We start from the raw sequence: 26,165 nt of genomic DNA, 5'->3' as shown, positions 1-26,165 counted from the left end.
ACTAGTTGCATTCTTCTAAGTCCTTGATGGGCCTTTCACTGAAAACTCAATTTACATGCGAGACGGGGCAAAGGGACAGTTCACTGGGCCTCAATCTGGCCCAGTGAATCTGCATTTTTACAGCAACAATAGGGCAGAGGAAGCAATCAGACATGCGTGTGTCTCCGGGGAGGAGAGGGATGACTTTGTGTCCCACACCCGGGAAGACGGGCTCTCAGTGTACATTGCCAGGCTGAAATTCCTCAGAACTGTTGTAGGGTAAACAAAACAGTTTACTTTCCTCAGATTGTGAGGACAGTATGTAGCTTTTAAAAAACTTAAAAAAAATTTTCATAGCTATCTTATTTAGAAAGAAAATGGGAGGCAGGTCTGACTTTTTTTTTTCCAGCTTGACTTTTCCCTTGGCTTAATGATTTTGGGGTCCCAAGATTTATTTTCCTTTCACAATTGAACATGAGAACATGGAGTATTTGACACAGGAAATGAGCAAATTTAACGTACGCACCAAAGGAAGAGGAAAAATGAAGCTGGTTGGAACTTAATTATGGATACTGTGGTTCATGAGCAGAAATTCCCCTTAACCAGTGTTCTTGCCCAGGCTAGCCCAAATGAGCCCAGGCTAGCCTAGATTCCCCAATGTGTATCTTGAGAACGAAGAAGAGCCCTAGAAAACAATGTGTAACATCCCTCCAAGATGGGATGTTCTGGAACAGTCTCTCAGACAACGAAGGCAATTGTTGATGGGCAACATTGGGAAGACCCCAGAGATGGAATGTCCTAGGCCTTTCCAAGTTCTCTTTCTCATTCTCCCTCCATTGACTTGATAGGTGGCTGAGGATTTATAAGTATTTACCACACATCAGCCAGCTTTCTCAGGATGACTCCAGTCATGCTTGGAACTCAGTGGTCTCTTTCCCTTAGTATTTGATCTAGAGGAACCCAAGATTCTCTCTGTGCCCTTTGAAATGCAGCACATTTTTCTTGGCTTCCATGAGCTCCTGTGGCATTTCTCAGGCCAACTGTTGACTCTGCTTCTCATGTCTGTGCTTGTCCCTTTGAGAGATGTCAGCGTCACTTCACCAATTCTTTTCTCTGACCCCAGCAGCTCCTATCCATGTTTTTTTTTTTTTTTTTTTTTCTCAGACAGAGTCTCACTCTATTGCTCAGGCTGGAGTGCAATAGCAGGATGGCACGATCTCGGCTCACTGCAACCTCCGCCTCCTAGGTTCAAGCGATTTTCCTGCCTCAGCCTCCCAAGTAACTGGGATTACAGGTGTGCAACACCACGCCCAGCTAATTTTTGTATTTTTAGTAGAGATGGGGTTTTACCGTGTTGGCCAGGCTGGTCTCAAACTCCTGACCTCAGGTGATCTGCCCGCCTTGGCCTCCCAAATTGCTGGGATTCCAGGCGTGAGTCACCACGCTCGGCCCCATGTTGTCTTGAAAGTAACAAGACAGGCACGGATTCTGTCTGAGGCAAGCTGTTATGGGATGGATTATGTCTCCCTGCAAATTCATAGAATGAAGTCCTAACCCCCAGTTTCCTCAGAATGTGACTGCCTTTGGAGATGGGGCCTTTAAGAAGGAGATTAAGGTAAAATGAGGTCACTAAGGTGGGTCCTGATCCAATAGGACTAGTATCCTAATAAGAGGAGATGAGGACATAGACACACACAGAGGAAAGATTATATGAGGACACAGGGAGAAGACGGCGTCTACAAGCCCAGGAGAAAGGCCTCAGGAGGAACCAGCCCAGCCCACACCTTGATCTCAGACGTCCAGCCTCCAGGACTGTGGGAGAATCAATGTCTGTTGTTCATAAGCCACCCAGTCTATGGTATTCTGTGACAGCAGCCTGAGATGGACTAAGACACCTCATAAGAAGAGGAGATGAGGACGCAGACACACACAGAGGAAAGATTATATGAGGACACAGGGAGAAGATGGCATCTACAAGCCCAGGAGAAAGGCCTTAGGAGGAACCAGCCCTGCCCACACCTGGATCTCAGACTCCCAGTCTCCAGGACTGTGGGAGAATCAATGTCTGTTGTTTATAAGCCACCCAGTCTATGGTATTCTGTGATAGCAGCCTGAGATGGACTAAGACATCCCATAAGAAGAGGAGATAAGGACACACACACACACACAGAGGGATGACCCTGTGGGGACACAGGGAGAAGACGGTGTCTCCAAGCCCAGGAGAGAGGCCTCAGGAGTACGCCCAGGAATCCATGCAGTTGGAGGTTGTGTGTGTGAACGAGGTGGGGAAGCTCACAGAGGACGGCATTCTGAGGGAGAACTGACCTCACAGGGAGGCACCCAGAGACTTCCTGAACCAAGCCACCGATATGCAGCTTGTGAGCTCCAGGCAGTGCCTTCCGGCCTGGAAACCAAAGCTCTCTTGTGTCCAGTCCCCACTCCTCTGGCCCCCAAGTTTCCATAATCCCCCACAGTTGTGTCATTTTAGAGACCTCAAAAGAGAGTCTAGGTCCGGTGTGGTAGCTCACGCCTGTAATCCCAGCCCTTTCAGAGGCCGACGTGGGTGGATCACCTGAAGTCAGGATTTCAAGACAAGCCTGGCCAACATGGTGAAACCCTGTCTCTACTAAAAATACAAAAACTAGCTGGGTATGGTGGTGCATACCCGTAATCCCAGCTATTTGAGAGGCTGAGGCCAGAGAATCGCTTGAACCCAGGAGGCGGAGGTTGCAGGGAGCTGAGGTCGCAGGGAGCCGAGGTCACGCAGTTTCACTCCAGCCTGGGCAACAGAGCAAGATTCTGTCTCAAAAAAAAAAAAAAAAAAAAAAGAGAGAGTCTAGGCAGGGCATGGTGGTCCATACCTGTAGTCCTAGCTATACTCAGGAGGCTGAGGCAGGAGGATCACTTGAGCCCAGGAGGTGGAGGCTGCAGTGAGCTATGATTGACCACTGCACTCCAGCCTGAGCAGCAGAGTAGCACCCTGTCTCGAGAGAGAGAGAAAGGGAACGAGAGAGAGACTATTCTGAGAAGTGAAAAACTAGTCATTCTCAGCTCAGTTTTCCAGTGTTCTGAGATGCCTGTTCTGAAGGACTTTGAGAACAACATCCTTGTCTTTTTTGTGAATTAAAGTAGTTTCACTCTTGAGCCAATGTGGATAAGCACTTGCCAGGTACTGGCAGTGCCAGGTACCAGGAATATAAAATGGCTACAGAAAATAAAGTTTCCAGCCAAGTGACAAAAAGGTGTTGGAGATACAGACTCATGTTGTGCAAAGAGCTTGCACTGATGATTTCATTTCAGCTGCTTGAATAGGATCAAAGGACACTTAAGCTGAGACAGGAGGGATGAGCTAATGCTTTTCCAGGTGACAAATGGATTCTTCCAATATTTAGGGAGTGTGTAAAGTGATGGACAGGAAACAGGAGGGGCCATGACAGAAGGAATGTCACCTGCAAAAGTCCTGGGGCAAGGCTGGGAGTGGGGGCTCACGCCTGTAATCCCAGCACTTTGGGAGTCCGAGGTGGGCAGATCACCTGAGGTCAGAAGTTCAAGACCAGCCTGGCCAACATAGTGAAATTCCATCTCTACTAAAAATACAAAAATTGGCCAGGCATGGTGGCACACACCTGTAATCCTAGCTACTCGGGAGGCTGAGGCAGGAGAATCATTTGAACCCAGGAGGCAGAGGTTGCAGTAAGCTGAGATCGCGCCAGTGCACTCCAGTCTGGGCGATAAGAGTGAAACTTCGTCTTTAAAAAAAAAAAAAAAAAAAAGGTCCTAGGGCAGAAAACTCATGGTAAACTTCAGGAACATGCAAAAGTCACTGCAAAAAGTTTTAAGAAATTCAAATGTAGCCAGGCTCAGTGTGGCTCATGCCTATGATGATTCCAGCTCTTTGGGAAGGCAAGACAGGACGATTGCTTGAGGCCAGGAGCTTGAGACCAACCTGGGCAACATAGCAAGCCCCTGTCTCTACACAAATTTTAAAAATTAGCCAACTGTGGTGGTGTGCACCTGTCGTCTGCGCTACGTGGGCAGCTGAGATGGGAGGATTGTCTGAGCCCAGGAAGCCGAGGCTGCAGGGCGCTGTGATTGTACCACTGCACTCCAGCCTGGGCAACAGACCAAGACCCTGTCTCACAACAACAACAAAGCAAATTCAAATGAAAGGGTGTAACTCAAGCAAGATGGAAATACAATACACTATCAAAAGGTCAGATGTTTTATCCTAATATTGGTGACTGACTTCTGTAAATGGTGCTGGCATTTGTAGTAGCCCTAAACAGGGAAAGGTCAACAACACACTTTCTGCCCTGTTCATTTCAGAGAGCCTTGGACTTCTTGCGAAAGCACCAGTGGTGTAAGTTTAGGGCACAAAAATAAAAGTTTTTTTTTTTTAAATTGTAAGCTCTGAGGTGGTATTATGAATATTGTCTACATGATGAATAAGCTCCATAAAAGCAATGGGCAGTTACATCTTTTCTGTATTTTGGCATTCTTATTTATAGATGGTGTCTACCTGAAAGATGTCATTATTTTTCTGAAATCATCCTGTTGTTTTTCAACAGATATCTACCCCAGGCCAAAGCCACATCCTCAACCCCAGCCTGGCAATCCCGGCAACAGTGGAGGTAATGAGTATTTTTAAATTTATTTTTTAAATTTATTTTTATTTTATTATTTTGTTTGATTCTATGTTATTTTACCATTTTATTTGATTCTATGTTATTTTACTTTATTTTACTATTTTATTTTATTATTTATTTTGGAGACAGTGTCTTGCTCTGTTGCCCTGGCCAGAGTGAAGTGATGTAATCACAGCCTCGAACTCCTGGGCTCAAGTGATCTTCCTCCCTCAGACTTTCAAGTAGCTAGGACAACAGATGTGCACCACCATGTGTGGCTATTTTTCAAATTTTTTGCAGAGACAGGATCTTGCTGTGTTGTTCAGGCTATTCTTGAACTCCTGGCCTCAAGCAATCCTCTGCCTCAGCCTCTCAAAATGCTGGGATTACAGGTACCAGTTATTGTGGCCCAGCCTGGTAATCAGTATTAAAATCCACTTTAGAAGTGTCTGGGGCCAGGCACAGTGGCTCATGCCTGTAATCCCAGCACTTTGGGAAGCCGAGGTGGGCGGATCACTTGAGGTCAGGAGTTTGACACCAGCCTGAGCAATATGATGAAACCCTGTCTCTACTAAAAATACAAAAATTAACCAGGCGTGGTGGCACATGCCTGTAATCCCAGCTACTCAGGAGGATGAAGCAGGAGAATTGCTTGAACCCGCAAGACACAAGACACTTGTGTCTCCAAGTGTCACTGTGGAGACACAGTGAGACTCCGTCTCAAAAGGAAAAAAAAAAAAAAAAAAAGAAGTGCTTCACACCTGTAATCTCAGCACTTTGGGAGGCCGAGGTCTCCTCAGGCAGATCACCTGAGGTCAGGAGTTCGAGACCAGCGGCCAACATGGTGAACCCGTTTCTACTAAAAATACAAAATTATCTGGGCAGAGTGATGCGTGCCTGTAATTCCAGCCACTGGGGAGGCTGAGGCAGGAGAATTGCTTTAACCCAGGAGGCGGAGGTTGCTGTGAGCCAAGATTGTGCCAATGCACTACAGCCTGGGTGATAGAGTGAGACTCTGTCTCAAAAACAAGGGGGGGGTGCTTGGATACAAGTATTATTTAATGACTTAAAAATTCTCGTCTCCGTGGTGAAAGGCCAGTCGCTTTTGAAATGCACAGACATTGTTTTGCGAGGAGTTCAGTTCTTCTATATCCACCAGCACCCGGGGATTACATTTAGTTGATAGTAAATAAATTTAGATTTTTTTGATGACATTGACTGAAAAAACCATGCACACTAAGACGTTTCAAGTTATGATGGAGGAAGGCAATTGTTTTCTTGTTTTTTTTTTTTTTTTTTTTTTGTTGTTGTTGTTGGTCTGTGTTCTACTCACTTCTTCTTCCCTCTGCGAGAGTTATCTGTGGCCACTTTGCCTGTGTTCCTACAGCGCTTCCCATCTCCACCTTGGCAATTGTGTCTCGTGAACGTGAGATACTCAGGAAGGAGATGCTGGTCTGTAAAGTTGGAAGAGTCTCAGCGATTCCATTGTTGGGGCAAATGTGTGCAGATCAGGGAAGCTAAGATACACTGGGTGTCATCTTCTCTCTACCTGCTTTAACCGTTGGGAGTTCCCCTGATTCTGATTGTTTCAGGACGTTGCTTGGATGTTGTCATATTCCTAGGGTTCAAGGCACTCTTCATGAAATCCAAGGAAACAAGCTTTGGGTATGTCCCAGTGCCATTTCCCTTGGGTCTTGCAACTGAAGAATTGTGTTTCTTCCCTAGAAAAACGAACACACGTTTGCCCACTCACTCACCTCCTGCAAGTCTCCAAAACCACAGCATTTTATCCTAGACTGTGTTCCCCCAGGAGGCGGTTCCCTCCTCTGCATTCCTGTACTCCATACTACTTGATATGTTCTTACATGCAACGCCATGCAATTGTGTTTAGTTGATTCCTTTGAATTTGAATGAGAACTCTACATGGGCATGGATTTTTGCCTTTCATTCACTGCTGCATTCCCCAGTCCGGAAAGCTATGCCTGGCACACAATGAGTCCTGGATGAAGGTCAGTTAAGTCATTAATGCTTGAGTCCCAACAGGCAAACAGCTGGATTCATGAATGAAAGACTTACCTCTACATCCCTTCATCAGGGTGTAGAGCTTCAACTCCATTTCCTGGAAAGCTGTATAATAGCTCTTCCTCCTCAAAAGGCTCTGGTCTTGTGATTCATAGCATTCGTCCACCAAGACATGAATAAAGGATCTTTATGTCAGAGGTTCCCTGTTCAAAGCTGCTTTAGAGACCAGGCGTGGTGGCTCATTCGGGTAATCCCAGCACTTTGGGAGGCCGAAGTGGGAAGACTACTTGAGGTCAGGAGTTCAAAACCAGCCTGGCCAACATGGTGAAACCCCATCTCCATTAAAATACAAAAATGAGCCAGGAGTGGTGGCAGGAGCCTGTAACCACAACTCCTTGGGAGCTCGAGGCAGGAGAGTCACTTGAACCCGGGAGATGGAGTTCAGTTGGAGTTGCAGTGAGCCGGGACCATGCCATTGCACTTCAGCCTGGGTGACAGAACGAGACTCCATCTCAAAAACAGTAAAAATAAAAAAGCTGTTTTAGGAAACATCCCTTTTTTATTATTTTTTGAGACAGGGACTTGCTTGGTTGCCCAGGCTGAAATGCAGTGTCGGGATCACGGCTCACTGCAGCCTCCACCTCCTGGGCTCAAGCAATCCTCTGACTTCAGCCTCCTGAACAGCTGGGACTACAGGCACACAGCACCCCACCTGGCTAATTTTTTCTTTTTCTTTCTTTTCTTTTCTTTTTTTTGTGTGTGTAGGGACAGGGTTTCCCTCTGTTGCCCAGGCTGGTCACAAACTCCTGGCCTTAAGTGACCCTCCTGCCTTGACGTCTCAAAGTGCTGGGATTACAGATGTGAGCCACTGAGCCCAGCCTAGGAAACAGCCTTTTGAGTCAGGTGCAATGTCTCCTGAACTCCCCAGAGCCTCTGTGCCTGCGACTGGACGTCAGCTTCACAGACCTATGCGACTGCAGGATCAGATGAGGGCACTCACTTACCGGCAGTCCCACCTTTCTGGAGCGTCTGTGCTGAGGGAACGGTCCATGCTACAGCAAAGCAGAGCAACCACTCTGCCTTTTGTATTTTATACTTTTTTTCTTTTTTGAGACAGGGTCTCTCTGTGTCACTCAGGCTGGAATGCAGTGGTGTGATCATAGCTCACTGCAGCCTCCAATTCCTGGACTCAAGTGATACTCCTGGCAGATGGGACTACAGGCGCACACCACCAAGCCCAGATAACTTTCTGTATTTTTTGTAGAGATGGGGGGTCTCACTATGTTGCCCAGGCTGGTCTCCAACTCCTGGCCTCAAGCAGTCCTCCCGCCTCCACCTCCCAAAGTGCTGGGTTGCACCCAGCTTGCATTTCACATGCTTAATAAACCCAATCAGCATGTTTCCCACCCGCAGAGTGACAATAGTGCACGTTAGCAAGGATTTCTTATAGACCAAGACCAAAGACCTAATTACTTATCTATTGACCAATCTTGGAGAGGAAAGGCAGAGTCCAAGGCTTAATTCGGGGTCCAGGAACCATAAGAAGAAAGTCTCCTTGGATCTCATTTGAGCCTGAAGTAGTTCAGTCTATGACAGACACCGTCAGAGGGCAGAAGCGCAGGTGAACGCGGCAGTGGGAACTTTGTCAGGGTAGCAAAGGACGTCTTAGGCAATGAGGCTTGCAAAGCAGCCTTGGGTTATTGAGTAAGCTCTCTCAGGGTGGATTCTCAGGGCTCTGGGATCTTCTCCGTCTTGCAGGTGCCTCTGTTTTTTGGGAGGAAGCAGGTAGATCTCATGTGTCAGGGCAATAAGGAGCAGGAACGAATGGATGAAACAAATCTATTGGGGTGGGTAGTGGCTGTGCCCTGGGGAACCGAGAGAGAGACAGGGGGATGGTGCTGGTTTCAGACAAGATAGTTGAGCAGAAACTTGAAAGAGAAAAGGAGAGTGGATTGTGAGGACCTGAGGAACTGGAATTCTGCCTGGGAAATCGGCCACTGCCAACGTGAGGGGTGGGGTTAGGAGCGTGCCTATGGTGATGGAGAAGCCTGGGGGAGGTGCCTGGTTGATGGGACGAGAGGAGGCGTCAGCAGAGAAGGAAAAGCCCAGAGTCTCCTTCCAGGCTTGCTTAAGGACTAGGGAGGGGCAGGATATGAGATGATGTTGGAGGATTCTGAGCAGGGGACGGGCCTAGGTGGGAGGCGGGGCAGAAGGAGAGCTGGGCGAGGACGTGGTGAGAGGCGACGGTGGCTCATCCAGGAAGGACGGCCAGGAGGGAGCAGAGGGAAAGGGGCGCGCAGAGGTCCCAGAGGCAGGGGCAGCGGAGAACGTCCAGGGAGGGAGGGAAGGGCAGGGGATTTGGAGATGGGGCACCCTGAGAGAGAGAGAGGGATCCAGGCAGCAGGCAGACACCACAGCCTGAGCTTCACCCCAGCTCAAGGTTGGCCCTGGGAGGGCTTTGAGCGGAAGGTGGGCAAACACCTGCATAGGAGACCACACTGCAAACGTTCTGGGCCCTGCACACGCCTCCTTGCAGGCCAGGCGGCCAGCCCACAAGGTAATTTAATTCCTGGTGCCTGTGGGCGTCCTGGAAAGAGCCAGTTGGCATCGGAACGCTCTTCTCCAAAACCTGTCCCAGTGCCCCCAACGCGGACCTGGTGTGAAGGGGACCTTTAGAGAGGTCGCGTTAGCAATGCCATGTGCTCTGCCCCACAGGTTACTTCAATGATGTGGACCGTGATGACGGACGCTACCCGCCCAGGCCCAGGCCGCCTGCAGGTAGGTGCCGAGCCTCTCCAGACGCGACACATTGTATTTGCGCAGAGAGGGTGGGATGAGAGGCCTGAGATTGGGGATGAGAGGCCTGAGGTTGGGGCAGAGTTGGTCACGGGTGGACGATAGGCTGGTGCAGGGGATGACAGAGAAGGCCCCATGGCCGCATCAGTGGGGTTTGCGGTCTGGGCATCTGTCCACCTCTCCAGGCTGGTGGGCTGGATAGAAACAAAATGAACAGGTAGAACTGGAGGGTCCACTGAAACACCTGTGGTCATTTCTGTTTAGACTTGTATAGTGTAAGTGTGGCTGTATATGTCCAGACACACCTTTATATAGCTGCATGCTTCTCAATCTTCATTTGTGTGTATATGAAGGTTTATATATCTTTATATTTGTGTGTATGTATACTTTTAAATATATACAAATACATTTACATATGTAGGTATACGGGTTTTTTCATGTGTGTATATACATGCTTTTGTATATATACACTACGTAGATACCTTTCTATGCTTTTATATATGTATATTCCTGACTTTATATATATCCTTATATATATCTTTACATAGGTACATGTTTTATATGTGTATATATATCTTTATATTTATATGCAGATATATGCTTTTTATATATATTTATGTATTTATATGTATATCTTTTAATATATCTTTTAAAAATGTATCTTCATGTATATCTTTAAATACATATACATTTATATATATTTTTATATTTTATGTGTATGTTACATAAATATATATCTTTACATATATAATTACATATATGCCTTTATATATATCTTTATATATGTACATATATACCTTTGTGTGTATGTGCTTTTATTTATGTATGTATATATTTATATATACACTTTTATATATACATATGTGTATCTCTTTATATGTGTGTATAAATGCCTTTATATATGTACACATATGCCTTTATGTGTATATACGTTTATATATGTTATATATACACACACACTTTATATATACATGTGTATATATGTTTATATAGGTATATGTCTTTATATATGTATATACATTTTTTTTTTTTTTGACTCGGAGTCTTGCTCTGTCACCCAGGCTGGAGTCTGGAGTGTAGTGGTGCAATATCGGCTCACTGCAACCTCTGCCTCCTGGGTTCAAGCGACTCTCTGCCTCATCCTCCCGAATGGCTGGGATTACAGGCGCCTGCTAGCACACCCAGCTAACTTTTGTATTTTTAGTAGAGACGAGGTTTCACCATTTTGGCTAGGCTGGTCCTGAGCTCCTGACCTCGTGATTCAACCGCCTCGGCCTCCCAAAGTGCTGGGATTATAGGCATGAGCCACTGCACCTGGTCTATATGTATATCTTTTAATGTATCTTTATATGTCTTTAATATATCTTTACATACATAAACATTTTATATACATTTTTATGTTTTATGTCTATGTTATATAAATATATATTTTTATACATATGTAATTATATACCTTTATATATATCTATATATACATATATACCTTTATGTATATATGCTTTTATATATGTATGTGTACATTTATATGTACACTTTTATATATGCATATGTATATGTCTTTATGTGTATAAATATCTTCATAAATATATTTATATATCTATATATAACCTTTATATAGGTATAAATATCTTATATAAGTATATATTTTATGTGTATATATGCATTCTTTGTATATACACACATTTGTAAATGTCTTTCCATATATGTATGCATATGTAGCTTACATATGTTTCTATACTGTTATATATACATGTATACCTTTATATATATGCATACTGTTTTATATATGTGTATATAGGTCCCTTCATGTATATGTATATATACATTTAGGGTTGTGTGTATATATACCTTTGTATATGTACATATATCTTTATACACACAGACATATATAAACACTTCTAATATGAAGTTTTCTCTATAATTGGAGGTGAATGTCTACCAAGAATCTTTCATATAGAAATACAAGTACAGACAATAGGAGATGGAGATGCATACAACATTGGGCTGAAGAGTGTGATCTTTGAGGCTTTATTTTCAAGCATGTGAGGTTTCTGGTCTGTTTAGTTTTGCAATTTTATTTTAGAAGACATAAAGGACTTGTCCCACATATTTTGCAAAGCTGGATCTGCATCCTTCGGACAACCAGATTGCATCCAGTCATCTTTTCTGCCGTGTTTACTTGCAATAAATAAAGAGCACTGTCTTAGAATTTATTACAATAACAATCAGGAATAAACTAAAATTACTAGTTATTTTTGAAAGGAGAAACTAAGAATATTTGTGATTGAGACCATCTGCTGCAAGGTCCTCCTAATCCGGAGTAGGGGTGGCTGGTCTCTTATCAGTTTCTCGGCAGGAAGCGGGTGCGCCTGCGTGAATTTGGAGTCCCCGGGGTAAATGTTTGTCCTGTGATGGCAAAGTGTTTTTATAGCTACAGCTCAGTGTTGGCATGAGTTTTCCCACGGGGAAGAGGACGCTTTGGTGGGGCCACCCTTCACTCTCCCCTACTGGTCACTCTTTGGAGCTCTCTTGGCAGTGACACGTTCACACGACTTGTTGCCATTCCCAATGAGCTGGACAGACCAACACCTGCAGGAAACGCCACGCTAGGACACCTGAACATCCCTCAACTCTACCTTCTCTGTCTAACAGGAGGTGGCGGCGGTGGCTACTCCAGTTATGACAACTCCGGCAACACACATGGTACCCCCACATCTGGGCACGCGGTGGTGGGTGGAGGGTGGGAGGGGTCGTCTTTCCAGGGCTCCCGGTTGCATTCTGCCCTGGGCCTTCTACCTGGAGTCTTTGGTGAGTGGGGTGCTGTGTGCCGGTGCCTGGTCTTCTGAAAACCTGTCTGTGCTGGACTGTTCTGCTTCTGTTCCCCAGGAGGGTGGGTGCAGCCACACGTACACACACACCCCTTTGTTTAGGTAAAAGTAAACAGAGCAAAGAACTATACAACTCATTAGAGAGAGACAGCATCCAACAAACTGGAAATTCCTTAGGGGCGCAGCTCACTTACTTCAAACAGAATGGAAAACACTTTCAATGGCCGGGCTCGGTGGCTCATGCCTGTAATCCCAGCACTTTGGGAGGCCGAGATGGGAGGATTGCTTGAGCCCAGGAGTTTGAGACCAGCCTGAGCAACATGGCAAAACCCTGTCTCTACAAAAAATACATATATACAAAAAGTAGCCAGGCGTGGTGGCATGTGCCTGAAGTTCCAGCTACTCAGGAGGCGGAGATAGGAGGATCACCTGAGCCCAGGAGGTCGAGACTTCAGTGAGCAGAGAGAGATAAGATCGCGCCACTGCACTTCAGCTTGGGTGACAGACTGAGATCCTGTCTCAAAAAAAAAAAAAAAAAAAAAAAGATAACTCTTTTGGTCGGTGATTATGCCCAGAATGAAAGCAGTGTTCTACAGGAGCCATAAACAGGCTCTTGGCTTGGCTGAGTTTTTCTCATGGAGATCAGGGGACCTTGAAACCCTCAGCTCCTCTCCGGACTGGAAAAGGAGGACTGAAGCCAAATGTCATCCCTGAGAAAGAAAACAAGAACAAAACACTCTGGAGGCGGATTTTAAACCATTGTCTCCGTTTTAACATTTTCCCTTTGTTAAGAGTTTTGCACACCTTCAGTGAATTGAGTAACCATCTTTTCTTTTCTTTTCTTCTTTTCTTTTCCTTTTTTTTTTGAGACAGAGTTTTGCTTGTTGCCCAGGCTGGAGTGCAGTGGCATGATCTCTGCTCACTGCAACCTTGGCTTCCTGGGTTCAAGTGATTCTCCTGCCTCAGCCTCCCAAAGTGCTGGGATTACAGGCATAAGCCACTGCGCCTGGCTAATTTTTGTATCTTTAGTAGAGATGGAGTTTCACCATTTTGGTCAGGCTGGTCTTGAACTCCTGACCTCAGGTGATCTGCCCTCTTCAGCCTCCCATAGTGCTGGGATTACAGACGTGAGCCACCGCGCCTGGCCTTGAGTAGCCATTGGTTAAAACTAATATGTGCCAAGAGCTCTGGCAAGGTGGGAAGTACTTTTTTTCTTTTTTTTTTTTTTTCAGATATGGTCTCATTAGGCTTTGTGAGAGCCAAGGCTCTTGGCTCCCTAAGTTTTCTCTGAATCTCTGACACGAGGCAGCTTAATCAATAGGAGAAAAAGCATACAAATGTATTGAGTGGATATACACGCAAACCTTCAGAACCAAGACTCAACCACCAATGGGATGCACAAGCTTATAGAGCATCTTTTTTAACTTTGATGGTAGGTTCAGGGGTCCTTGTGTAGGGTTGTTATATAGGTAAATTGTTTGTCACAGGGGTTTGCTGTACACATTATGTCATCACCCAGCTAATAAGCATAGGTAGTTTTTCCATCCTCACTCTCCTCCCATCCTCTGCCCTCAAGTAGGCCCTGGTGTCTGGTGTTCCCTTCTTTGTGTCCACGTTGTCAATCGAGAAAAATGACGAGACGAGTCTAAAAGATTTATTTGCCAAAGTTAAGGTTAAGGACGCGCACCCAGGAGACTGGTCTGTGCCCTTCTTCGAAGATGATTTTGAAGGCTCCAAATTTAAAGGGGAAAGGGTGGGAAATTGAGAAGTACATAATTTTCATGGAAGTGGGAGGTAGGGAAAATAGTTATTCATGCTTTTGTCTGGCTCAGTGCATCTGTGTTTTTTACATAAGATGACATAGACAAATGGGGCAGAGGGAAAATGCAGGGAATCTGCATGTTGCATAAGATAATCTGGACAAAATGGGGCAGGGGAGCAATCACATATGATTTGTGTCTGGTGGGCGGGGGTGACTGCACCTGTAAAGATAAGCTATCAATTTGCATTGTCATGGTGAAATCTTCACAGCTCACTAGGAATTTCCTTGTGGGCAAAATATGGGGGAGACGTGTAGCTTTTCATCTTGTAGCCATTTTATTTAGGAACCAAAATGGGGAGGCAGATTTATGTGACCCAGTTCCCAGCTTGACTTTTCCCTTTGACTAAATGAATTCAGGATCACAAAATTTAATTTCCTTTCACAGTGCATACTGTGTGTTTAGCTCCCACTTGTAAATGAGAACACATGGTATTTGGTTTTCTGTTCCTGCATTAGTTTGCTTAGGAGAATGGCCACCAGCTCGATCCGTGTTGCTGCAAAGGACATGATCTTGTTCTTTTTATGGCTGTGTAATAGTCCACAATGTACGTGGGCCACATTTTCCTTATCCAGTCTACCATTGATGGGAACCTAGGTTGATTCCACGTCTTTGCTATTTGAGTTTGCTATTTGCTGTTCTTTGCAGGAAGAATGTGGGCTCAGAGCATGGCCCAAAATAGGTGATGTTGGTAAAGCAGGTTTAACAGGTGGCAAGCCAGGTGATGAGAGGCAGACAGGAAAAGGCCTGGCTGCAAGGGGGTCCGTGTTATGCAGATAAAGGTTCCCAGGTACCAGCACTCAGAAACAACCATGGTAAATGTTTCTTTTCAGACCTGTAAAGGTGTCAGAGTCTCAGTTTCTCTCTCCTACATCCAGGAAAAGCTTAGAAAGGGAGGGCCTGGCTGCAACAGCAAAGATCCTCTACAGACGCCAATTTCCCCACCTCAGTCTGCTGGCCCTGGAGCGGCAATTTCAAAATAAGGCAAAACGATATATTTTGGAGTAAAATATTTTGATGTCTGTCATCTTCATTACCTCTGAAGCGAGTGTTGTCATCAGATCCGTTCAACAAAATGAAAGCAATGCATGACGCTCGACTGTCCACTTCAAAGGAGCAATAGCTGTGGCCCTATAGGTAGCTCATCCTCAGAACTCACTCCCTGTGACACAGACAAGCTTCAGGGTGGGAGGGGGCTCATGACAAGGTGCTCATTACCTGGGGTCAAGAACTGTCCACTTTTGGCTGGGCATGGTGGCCCACGCCTGTAATCCCAGCACTTTAGGAGGCCAAGGTGGGTGGATCACTTGAGTTCAGGTGTTCAAGACCAGCCTGGGCAAAATAGTGAAACCCTGTCTCTCAAAAAAAATGCAAAAATTAGCTGGGCATGGAAGTGTGTGCCTGTGGTCCCAGCTACTTGGGAGGTTGAAGTTTGAGGCTGTGGTGAGCCATGATAGCACCACTGCCTTCCAGCCTGGGCCATGGATTGAGACCTTGTCTCAAAAAAAAAAAAAACCAAAAAGAATTGACCACCTTCAACTCAACGTACTATGAGTTCCTTCCACCATCTTTCTGTAACTACCTAAGGGGTTCCCCTTACCTACTACCTAGATAGACCTGGTTTATTAAGATGGGAATTGCAATAGAGAAAGAGTTTAATTCACACAGAGCTGACTGAACGGGAGCCTGTGAAACGGTTATGCTGTCTGGGGTACATACCCTGGGGTTCGTTGTTGCACGCTGAGAAAGAATTCAGGACACAGACACATGTGGGTGGGTTAAGGAATTGAAAGTGTAATAGAAGAAAGGGGGGGGAGAAGGGGGAGGGAGGGGGAGAGAGAGAGAGAGAGAGAAACATCTGAAAAAGTTGAGAGGTTGTAGACCACAGCAGCTTTTATAGGCAGGCTGGAGGAGGCGGTGTCTGATTTACATAGGGCTCACAGATTGGTTCCATCACGTATGACTTCTACATAGTGTGTGGGGAAGGCTGGTGGCCCCACCCTAATCTTATTATGCAAATAGGCTTTCCAGTTGGTCAGTGCCATCTTGTCTGCTTCTTATTGTACATGGGGCTGACAAAGAGGAGAGAAGATGAAGCCGCCATCTTGAACGTGTCTAGGCCCTAGTTCCTGCCGGCATTCACCCATGCAAGCTCCTAGCTGGCTTGTCTACGTCTGCAGCTCAACTTTACAGGCTGCTCTTTGTTAGAAAATTATTTGGGGCTGCTTTTCATTAAAAAGAAAAGCCTTACTGAGGACTCCCATACCCTTGCTATGTGCCTAAGTAATTAAGTAATTCCTTCTTAACTCCTATACCAACTGCAGTTTTTGCTTTTTTTTTCTTTAAACAGGGTTTCATTTTGTTACCCAGGCTAGACTGCAGTGGTGAAATCATAGCTCACTACAGCCTCAACCTCCTGGGCTCAAGCAATCCTCCTGCCTCAGCTTCCTGTGTAGCTAGGACCACAGGTGTGTGCCACCACACCTGGCTAATTTTTAAAAATTTTTTGTAGAGATGGGGTCTTAGTATGTTGCCCAGGCTGGTCTTCAACTCCTGGCCTCAAGTGCTTCTCCCACCTCAGCCTCCCAAAGAGCTGGGGTTACGGGCATGAGCCACTGCACCTAGCCAAGACTGGAGTTTTATGACTCAAATCAGCTTCTCCCAAAATTTGGACACTGGGATTTTTAAAGTATAATTTGGCCGGCAGGAGACCCGGGACTGGGGAGTGCTGAGTGGTTGGTTGGAGGTGGAATGACAGAGGATGGACATGGGTTCTTCTAGCTGTCTTCTGTTCCTGTGTGGGACAGCAGAGCTGGCTGAGCCACATCACCAGTCTGGGTGGCGCCGGCTGGTGCATCTCAATGCAGGGTTTAAAAAATATCTCAACTTTAACCTTAGGTTTTACAATAGTGATGCCATCCCTAGGAGCACCTGAAGAGGTTTGGAATCTTGTGGCCTCCGGCTGCATGGCTCCTAACCTATTAATATAATTTCTAATCTTGTGACTACTTTGTTAGTCTTTCAAAGACAGTCTGATCCCCAGGGAAGGAGGGAGTTTGTTTCGGAAAAGGGCTGTTATCTTTGTTTGAATGTTAAGCTGTAAATTCCTCCTATGGTTATCTGAGTCTGAACAAGGGCTGTTTGAAGGCTGCAGGCACGATGCAGTCGGTTAGGTCAGATCTCTTTCACTGTCGTAATTTTCTCACTGTTATAATTTTTGCAAAGGCGATTTCAACTTTACTGAAAATGTGAGGCAAAGACCAAATTTAATATTTTTACAGAAAGCCACTGGGAGTAGTTTTTTATTATTTTATTATTTATTTATTTAGAGACAGAGTCTCAACTCTGTTGCCCAGGCTGGAGTGCAGGAGTGCAGTCATAGCTCACTGCAGCCTCAAACTCCTGGACTCAAGAGATCCTCCCACCTCAGCCTCCCGAGGAGCTGGGGCTACAGGCACACACCATCATACCCAGCTAAATTGAAAGAACTTTTTTTAGAGATAGGGTCTCACTGTTGTAACTGCCCAGTGGGTTTACCTTGCCCCCTGCCTAGACAGAGCTGATTTATCAAGACAGAGGAATTGCAATGGAGAAAGAGTAATTCATGCAGAGCCAGCTGTGCCAGAGACCAGAGTTTTATTAGTACTCAAATCAGTCTCCCCAGGCATTCAGGGGCGAGTTTTTAAAGATAAGTTGGCGGGTAGGGGCTTGGGAAGCGGGGAGGGCTGATTGGTCAGGTTGGAGATGGAGCCATAGGGGGTTGAAGTGAGGTTTTCTTGCTGTTTTCTGTTCCTGGGTGGATGGCAGACCTGGTTGAGCCAGATTACCAGTCTGGGTGGTGCCAGCTCATCCATCCAGTTCAGGGTCTGCAAAATATCTCAAACACTGGGCTTACGTTTTACAATAGTGATGTTACCCTCAGGAGCAATTTGCAGAGGTTCAGACTCTTGAGCCAGACGCTGCACGACCCCTAAACCATAATTTTTCTTTTCTTTTCTTTTTTTCGAGACAGAGTGTTGCTCTGTTGCCCAGGCTTGAGTGCAGTGGCGTGATCTCGGCGCACTGCATCCTCCGTCTCCCTGGTTCAAGCAATTCTCCTGCCTCAGCCTCCCCAGTAGCTGGGACTACAGGCACACGCCACCATGCCCGGCTAATTTTTGTATTTTCACTAGAGACAGGGTTTCACCATATTGTTCAGGCTGGTCTTGAACTCCTGATCTCAGGCGATCCACCCTCCTGGGCCTCCTAAAGTGCTGGGATTATAGGTGTGAGCCACCGCACCCTGCCCTAAACCATAATTTCTAATCTTGTAGCTAATTTGTTAGTCCTACAAAGGCCGACTGGTCCCCAGGCAAGAAGGAGGTGTTTTCAGGGAAAAGCTATGATCAGTTTTGTTTCAGAGTCAAACCATGAACTGAATTCCTTCCCGAAGTTAGTTCGGCCTATGCCCGGGAATGAACAAGGACAGCTTAAGGGTTAGAAGCAAGATGGAATCAGTTAGGTCTGGCCTCTTTCACTGTCGTCATTTCCTCAGGTACAATTTTTGCAAAGACAGTTTCACCATGTTGCCCAGGCTGGTCTTGAACTGGGCTTAAGCGATCCTCCTACCTTGGCCTCCCTAAGTGCTGGGATTACAGGCCTGCACCACCATACCCGGCCCACCTTGGAGTGTGTTATGTAAAGTGAGCTGTCCCCACACCCCTACAGCCTATGAATGAGCCTTTTCACCCCATGCACGATTCTCTAAAAATTCTCTCTACAGAGAGAGCTGCTCAGGACATTTCTTTTTTTCTCTGGCATACTCATCAGTTAGAAAGAAATGATTCAGCAAGTGGCTCTCCGGAGAGCCCTGATCGTTTCCCGTTTTCCTGTGAAGTTAGTCTCAGTAGGTCTGCACTGTGCCATTTTTTGGGGACCATTATCTGGCTCCCGAATGGATCAAAGCTTACTGGTCAGGGTGCTGCTGTATCCCTGGGGCAAAACTGCCGGAAAATAGCAGATAGCCCTGTGATCCTTGGCAGGGCCAGCTGGGCCAAGCGCATCAAGCGTGCATGAGGCACAGCCCAGTTTTGGGAGCATGACGCTTGTTTTCGAGGATGCCTCTGCTTCCCTTCCTGCCTGGACCCCTGCTCTCCAGCCCCAGCAGAGCGAGGCTGTGAGTCAGTGCTCGGATTAACAGCAGCATGGAGCTGCTGGCTGGGATGCAAGCCGCCGCCATGGGATGAGTTACACGGCTTCTCCCTGCATCCCTGAAGGAGGCAAAGAGTGTTAGGCCTGTTCTAACTTCATGCAGAGCACTGAGGGGTGGGGGTTGACCTTGGCTGGCCGCGGAGGGAAGCCCAAAGTCTGGCCTCCCTGCGGAGAGTGGGGAGAAAATGTTGCACTTGTGGTTTTTAAATACTAGTGGACAAGTTTCTCTAACACCCAGTGTTTTCGTCTGCTAAGGCTGCCATAGTAAATTCCTACAGTCAGGAGGGCTGAAGCAAAAGGGATTTCTTCTCCCACAGTCCTGGAGACTGGAAGTCTGAGATCAAGGTGTGAGCAGTGCTGGTTCCTCCTGAGGCCTCTCTCCTGGGCTTGTCGACATCATCATCTCCCTGTGTCCTCACAGGGTCGTCCCTCAGTGTGTGTCTGTGTTCCAGTCTCCTCTTCTTATGAGATGTCTTAGTCCATTTCAGGCTGCTATCACAGAATACTATAGAGTGGGTGGCTTAGAAACAACAGACATTGATTCTCCTGCAGTCCTAGAGGCCGGAGGCCCAAGATCAAGGTGTGGGCAGGGCTGGTTCCTCCTGAGGCCTCTCTCCTTGGCTTGTAGACACCATCTTCTCCTTGTGTCCTCACAGGGTCATCCCTCTGTGTGTGTCTCTGTCCCCATCTCTTCTTATAAGGTCTGTAGTCCTATTGGATTAGAGCCCACCCTAGTGATCTCGTTTTATTTTAATCACCTCTCTAAAGACTTTGTGTTCAAATACAGCCACAGTCTGATGCCCTCGGGATTAGTACTGTGACCTGTGAATTTGGACGGCAATATAGTTCAGCCCATAGAACCCATTATCCACATAAGTCATTTCACTTCAAAATCAGCACAAAGCATTAGTTTAAAAATCTCAAATCTGTATTTTTAAAAATTGCTCTTAACACGTTAGAAAAACGTAGAAAAACTTTTTTGTTGTTGTTTTTCTGAGACAAAGTCTCACTCTGTAGCCCAGCCTGGAGTGCAGGGACGTGATCATAGCTCATTGCAGCCTCCACCTCCTGGGCTCAAGCATTCTTTTGCCTCAGTCTCCCAAGTAGCTGAGACTACAGGTGCACATCACCACACCCGGCTAATTTTTTTTTTTTTCAGTAGAAATGGAGTCTCACTGTGTTTCTCAGGCTCCAACTGAGCTCACGTGGTCTTACCGCCTTGGCCTCCCAAAGTGGTAGGATTACAGGTGTGTGCCACCACACCCAACCTGGAGGAATTTTTTTTTTAATGGGTTATGATTACTATTTGTGGCCTGCATTTTCTTCCTATTCTCTTTTTTTAACCAACATTTGCTGGCATTTTTTTTAAGCCCAAGGAAACACATTTGCCCATCTATGTCAGGCCTCGAGACCCTCAGGGATGTACATCTAATGCACCTTCGGCCACCAGTGTAAACAGTAAACAGGGCCAGACGACACCTGTGCACCTTCCCTGGCCTTGGGAGAGCCACTGGAATCTCTGCAGCCTTTAAGAGCATCTTGCTTCAGGTTTGCTGACCTGCTTGCTTCTGTGAGAGCATGTAGATTTCCTGAGCAATCTAGCATTTCATGGTCTCTTTTCTACCCTTCAGGAAGACGGGGCTATAGACCCAACTCTCGTTATGGAAATACTTATGGTAAAGGAATTATGTCTTACAGAATATGTGAGGCAAAGCTGTCCATTTGCAAATAACTAACACACTGTCTGTACTGATGGGAAGCTGATGCTTTTATCCAATGCACAACAACTAACTGGCGATTCGGGTCTCTAATTTGCATTTTCCTTGGTCATCCATGCTGGGGGCAGATGTCGTGCATGCCCTGAGGACTTAATTTCTTGAAAGGAACTCTGGCCCACTTACAGGTGGTACTGGGTGCATGTGTGTGCACATGTGTGTGTATGCATGTGTTCACACACAGGTATGCTTGTGTGTATTGTGTGCGCATGCATGTGCACATGTGCATGTGGATTTTGTAATCATGCTCATAAGTGCATGTGGATTTCATGTGCACATGTGCAAGTGTCGGTGTGCACACATGTGGATTGTTTGAGCGCATGCATGTTTGTGTATGTGCACAGATGTGTTGGCATGTGCTTGTGCATTTTGCATGTGTGCATGTTTGTGCTTGGGTTGCATATGCATTGCATGTTTCCCGTGTGTATCCATTCACATGCATACATTTAGGGTGTGCAAGCGCATGTGTGCACGTGGATAGATGCAGGAGTGTGCATCTGGGTGTGCTCGTGTGGTGCATGTGCATACTGCACGAATATATCATGTGTATCTGTGCATGTGGATTGTGCATATACATGCGTGTGTACAGGCATGCACATACACACATGAATGTGTTTGTGCATATTTGTGTGTACATGCACGTGTTTATGCATACATGTGTTAACATGTGCACACATGTGTGCATGTGTATGTTTAGGCGAATTGTGCTTTATATGTGCTTTTGTTGCCTGTATGTGTGGTATGTGCATGTGTGTGTATGTGGAGATGTGTAGGATGTGCACGTGTGCTTTGTGTTGCGTTTGTATTTACGTGTTGCACATGTGTGTAAATGCGTGTGTGCATGCACATGTGTATGCGTGCTTGTCTGCCTGTGTGTTGCACGTTTGTTGCATGCTGCATGTGTGTATGCATGTGCACACACATTTGTGCATGTCAGTGTGTATGAATGGCACGTGTGTATGAATGGCACGTGTGTATGAATGGCATGTGTGTGTGTGCATGTGTCTCCATGGAGTTGTCAGCCTGTGTGTGTTTTGCATGCGCACATATGTAGACTCCCCAATGCCGAAATTAAGGCTGCATCTCCCGCTCCCTGGTATTATCCCCATTCCGCTAATGACCATTAGACATGGCATACACATTCACATTCCTCCTCCTTGTGCTCCTTATACTGCTTGGCTGTCCCCCTCCCCCGTCAAGAATGTAAATTCCCTGAAAACAGGGATCTGTGTGTGTGTTCACAGTCGCATCCTCGACAGTGCCCAGCAATAGAAGGCACTCCGTAAGCTCTGCTGAATAAACACGAACGTCCTTTTCCGCTTACAGGTGGAGATCACCATTCGACGTATGGCAATCCAGAAGGTAACTGATTGACTCACCTTGTCCCAACCTTTAATAAGAGCACACTCTCCTAAATCAGTGCTGGGAGGAGCTGTTTGGGAGGAGCTTCTATTTCCCAACCTCACGACTTTCATGGAGCACTCACACTTTTTTGGTATATAAAGTAGCTTCTGAACAACAATATCTGACCTTCAGCACAGGACCAATCAGAGTTGAGAGAAAGGAGAGGCAAGCATTGGTTTTCGCTGCAGAAGATGCCCCTTAGCTCTCAGAGTAAGGCTGTGAATGAGTGCTGAGACCACTGCACTTCTCCCAGTACCGCCATTACTCCCCTTTCTTTGACCAGCACTAACTTGAAACCCAAGAAGGACAGAAGAAAGGAAGCTATGAACACTCTGCCCAAAGAAGCCATCAGAGTGCACTGTCAATCCCATCTCAGGTCAAAGGAGGGAGAACTTGAAGCCCAGAAGGCTGACTTTGTGTCCTGTGTTGCTGGGAGAACAGGTTCCCCATTCCCTAAGAGTCATACTCTTGGAGATTTGGGCTGACGCCTGCTTGAGTTTAAGTTGAGAGTAAACGCGCTCAACCCCAAGGCTCTTGTGAGTTTTCAATGATGGGGGAGGAGAAAGTGATTGAAGCTGACCTCTGCCTTTCAATGAACATGCAGAGTACTAGTATCAATATTTTTGGGGTATGTTGGCATCCTTAGAAAAATTTATTGATTCTCCTTTTTCTCTCTATGGTGTAAAGTGAGGTCCAGAGATGGAAAAGGCAAGGCAAATAAACAAGTAATTGCAGTCAGATCTGATGAATAATTTGCTGGAACATATGGGATCCTGTAGCAAGGCAGAAGGGATACTCCTAGACTGGGTTAGGTGAGGGAGGTAGGGCTTCCTGGAGAGAACAATATCCAAGCCAGTCCCCCAAAATATGGGTGAGAGGTGCCCAGGAGAAGAGTGAGGTGTCAGGGAAGATAGTGTACTAGGTAGAGCTGGATACACACGTGGGGACACCAGAAATTGTGTAGCCAGGGTGTGGAATGCAACAGGAACCAGGGAAGGATGCAATGGTGACCAGGAAAGACCACCAGGTTAGCAGAGGTGGAGTCTGCACTTCATAGAACCTTCATGGGAAAGAGCCTGCCCCTGTTGATGTGTGGGTGAAGAATGGACCTGAGGGGGCTCACTAAGGCCCAGGGAGACCCCCTTTCAGACCAGTTCAGTACCCCTTGGAAATGATGGCAGGCTGAATTAAAGCCTTGGCAAGGGAGGCAAAGAGAAGCAGTCAGCTTGGATGACCACTTTTTAATAACAATTGATTGTACTTGATTGATTTGTAAGAGATGGGAGAGAGGAAAAGGTACGTATCAGTCAGCTATGCTGTGTCACAAAAGACCCCAAAACTTAGTGGCTGGAAATAACAAGCATGTATTATGTTCATGATTATGTGAGTCAGCAATTTGGGCTGAGACCATTCTAGTGGTCCTCCTGGTCTCTTCTGAACTCCCTCTCTTGTGTGCAGTCAGCTGTAGGTGTGGCCAGCGCTTTGACCACGTTTCCTGCGTCTTCTTATATATCTGGGGCCTTAGGTGGAATGGCTCATCTCAGCTTCATGTGGGCTGTCACATCCCTCCAGGAAGCCAGGCCAGGCTTCATCACATGGTGACCAGGCAGGGTACCAAGAGCATGAAGAGAAGCGTGCCTGGGCTTACAGCACCACCTCTTCACTTGTGTGGCATTCTGTTGGCTAAGCCTGGATTCTCAGAATGAAGATGCAGCTCCACCTCTGGATGGGGAACACTGTGAAATCGTACTGTGGAGTGTGTGCACATAGGGAGGGGAGGAATAGAGAGCTGTCTCTCCCAGGGGGCAGGGTACAGCCGGCGGCAGCATCAGCCCTGGAGCAGGTTCGTGCGTTCAGTGACAACACTCTTCCCCCCAACATGGCAGCCTCATTCATGGAGCAGCCTTGTGTCCCTCACCTATGCCATGCCACGTATTGGCCCAGCTGTTCAACCCAGTCTGAAGAAAGGCATGCCTGGAAAGGGTGGCTATTTCAAATGGAAATGGTGATGTCTTCCTTTTTCCCTTTGGAAGTGTTGATTTTTGCCACATCAAGCTCCTTCTTCTTGTTCTTTGTGCAGGAGTACCAAAGCTCTGGGGTCATTTGCCATCGAGGCACTGAAGATGCATCTGTGTAGTGCGTGCTTGGGTCTAGAGTTCCAGCATGCCTTTGAAAGCAGGCCTATCTGGCAATTTTTCGTTGAACAATATTTTTGCATGAGTGAGCGTTCTACATCTAAAAAGGCACAAAATAGTTTTGACATGTGCCTGTCATCCCAACTACTCAGGAGGCTGAGGCAGGAGGATCGCTTGAGCCCAGGAGTTCAAGACCAGCTTAGGCAACATAGTGACACCCCATCTCTAAAAAAATAAATCAGGCCAGGCACGGTGGCTCGCCTCTGTAATCCACACACTCTGGGAGGCTGAGGCAAGTGGATCACCTGAGGTCAGGAGTTCGAGACCAGCCTGGCCAGCATGGTGAAACCCTGTCTCTACTAAAAATATAAAAAGTAGCTGGGCGTGATGGCATGGCCTGTAGTGCCAGCTACTTTGGAGGCTGAGGCAGGAGAATCACTTGAACCCAGGAGGAGGAGGTTGCAGTGAGCCGAGATCACACCACTGTATTCCAGACTGGGCGACAGAGCAAGATTCCATCTCAAAAATAATAAGAAAAAATATTAATAAAATTAATTAAAAGGCATACACGAATTGACTTCAACAAACAAACAAAAATGCCAAGGGCCTCGTCTGTGCAAATCCTGGCCTTGGATGATTCCAGTGGTAAAATGTGGTTGACAAGCTTGGCTCTTTGTGAAAACAAAATTACTTCCTAAGGTGTTTTTTTTTTCGTTTTTGTTTTTTAATTAACTTTCTCTTTTTTTTTTCTGTGAGTACAAGGATGGGAAGGGATGTGATGGAGAAGTTATTAGATAGGTGCAAAAGTTATTGCAGTTTTTGTCATTACTTTCAATGGCAAAAACGGCAATAACTTTTGGACCAACCTAATATTTAAGCAGTTTTCCTACAGCCGTGTTTTTCTCAGATGCGCTTTGCTTTTTCTCCACTCCTGCAGGCAATATGGTAGCAAAAATCGTGTCTCCCATCGTATCTGTGGTGGTGGTGACACTGCTGGGAGCAGCAGCCAGTTATTTCAAACTAAACAACGGGAGAAATTGTTTGAGGACCCGTGGTAAGTTTGGCTCTGAACATTATTTTCCTTGTTACTAAGCCTGATTTAAAAAAAAAAAAATTACTTTCAGATGTCTGTCACTAGCAAGGTTATTTCTGGTTAAGTTCAATATACAAAACTTGCCTAATCATGTGATTTTTTAACATTTATTTTTATTTTTTTTGAGACAGAGTTTCACTCTGTTGCCGCGGCTGGAGTGCAGTGGCACGATCTCGGCTCATTGCAACCTCCGCCTCCCGGGTTCAAGAGATTCTCTTGCCTCAACCTCCTGAAGAGCTGGGACTACAGGCGGGCACCACCACGCCTGGCTACTTTTTGTATGTTTAGTAGAGATGGGGTTTCATCATGTTGGCCAGGCTGTTCTTGAACTCCTGACCTCAAGTGATCTGCCCGCCTTGGCCTCCCAAAGTTCTGGGATTACAGGCATGAGCCACCGCGCCTGGCCACCGATTGGGTTTTCCTGGTCAGGTGTAAGCTGTACCTTCCCCTAAACCTGGTTACAATGACACTGGCACATTATCTGCCTGATGTAAAAGA

At 46.2% G+C, this 26,165-nt stretch overlaps 1 protein-coding gene across 2 annotated transcripts in view; it reads left to right on the top strand.

The window, feature by feature from the left end:
- The window catches only part of XG (Xg blood group), a 66,146-nt gene that overhangs the window by 35,500 nt on the left and 4,481 nt on the right, over positions 1-26,165 (top strand). Inside the window, exons 5-10 of one of the 2 annotated variants that reach the window (XM_011972118.1) lie at positions 4,548-4,610; positions 9,342-9,404; positions 12,075-12,125; positions 20,892-20,936; positions 22,362-22,397; positions 25,512-25,628. In XM_011972118.1, coding sequence (XP_011827508.1) covers positions 4,548-4,610; positions 9,342-9,404; positions 12,075-12,125; positions 20,892-20,936; positions 22,362-22,397; positions 25,512-25,628 — 375 coding nt within the window. The remainder of the gene's footprint in view (positions 1-4,547; positions 4,611-9,341; positions 9,405-12,074; positions 12,126-20,891; positions 20,937-22,361; positions 22,398-25,511; positions 25,629-26,165) is intronic. The other variant, XM_011972120.1, reaches the window with a different exon arrangement.

This window comes from Mandrillus leucophaeus, unplaced genomic scaffold (genome assembly GCF_000951045.1).
Source record: "Mandrillus leucophaeus isolate KB7577 unplaced genomic scaffold, Mleu.le_1.0 Scaffold127, whole genome shotgun sequence".
Lineage (NCBI taxonomy): Eukaryota > Metazoa > Chordata > Mammalia > Primates > Cercopithecidae > Mandrillus > Mandrillus leucophaeus.
This window is presented reverse-complemented; position numbering and strand designations above follow the sequence as displayed.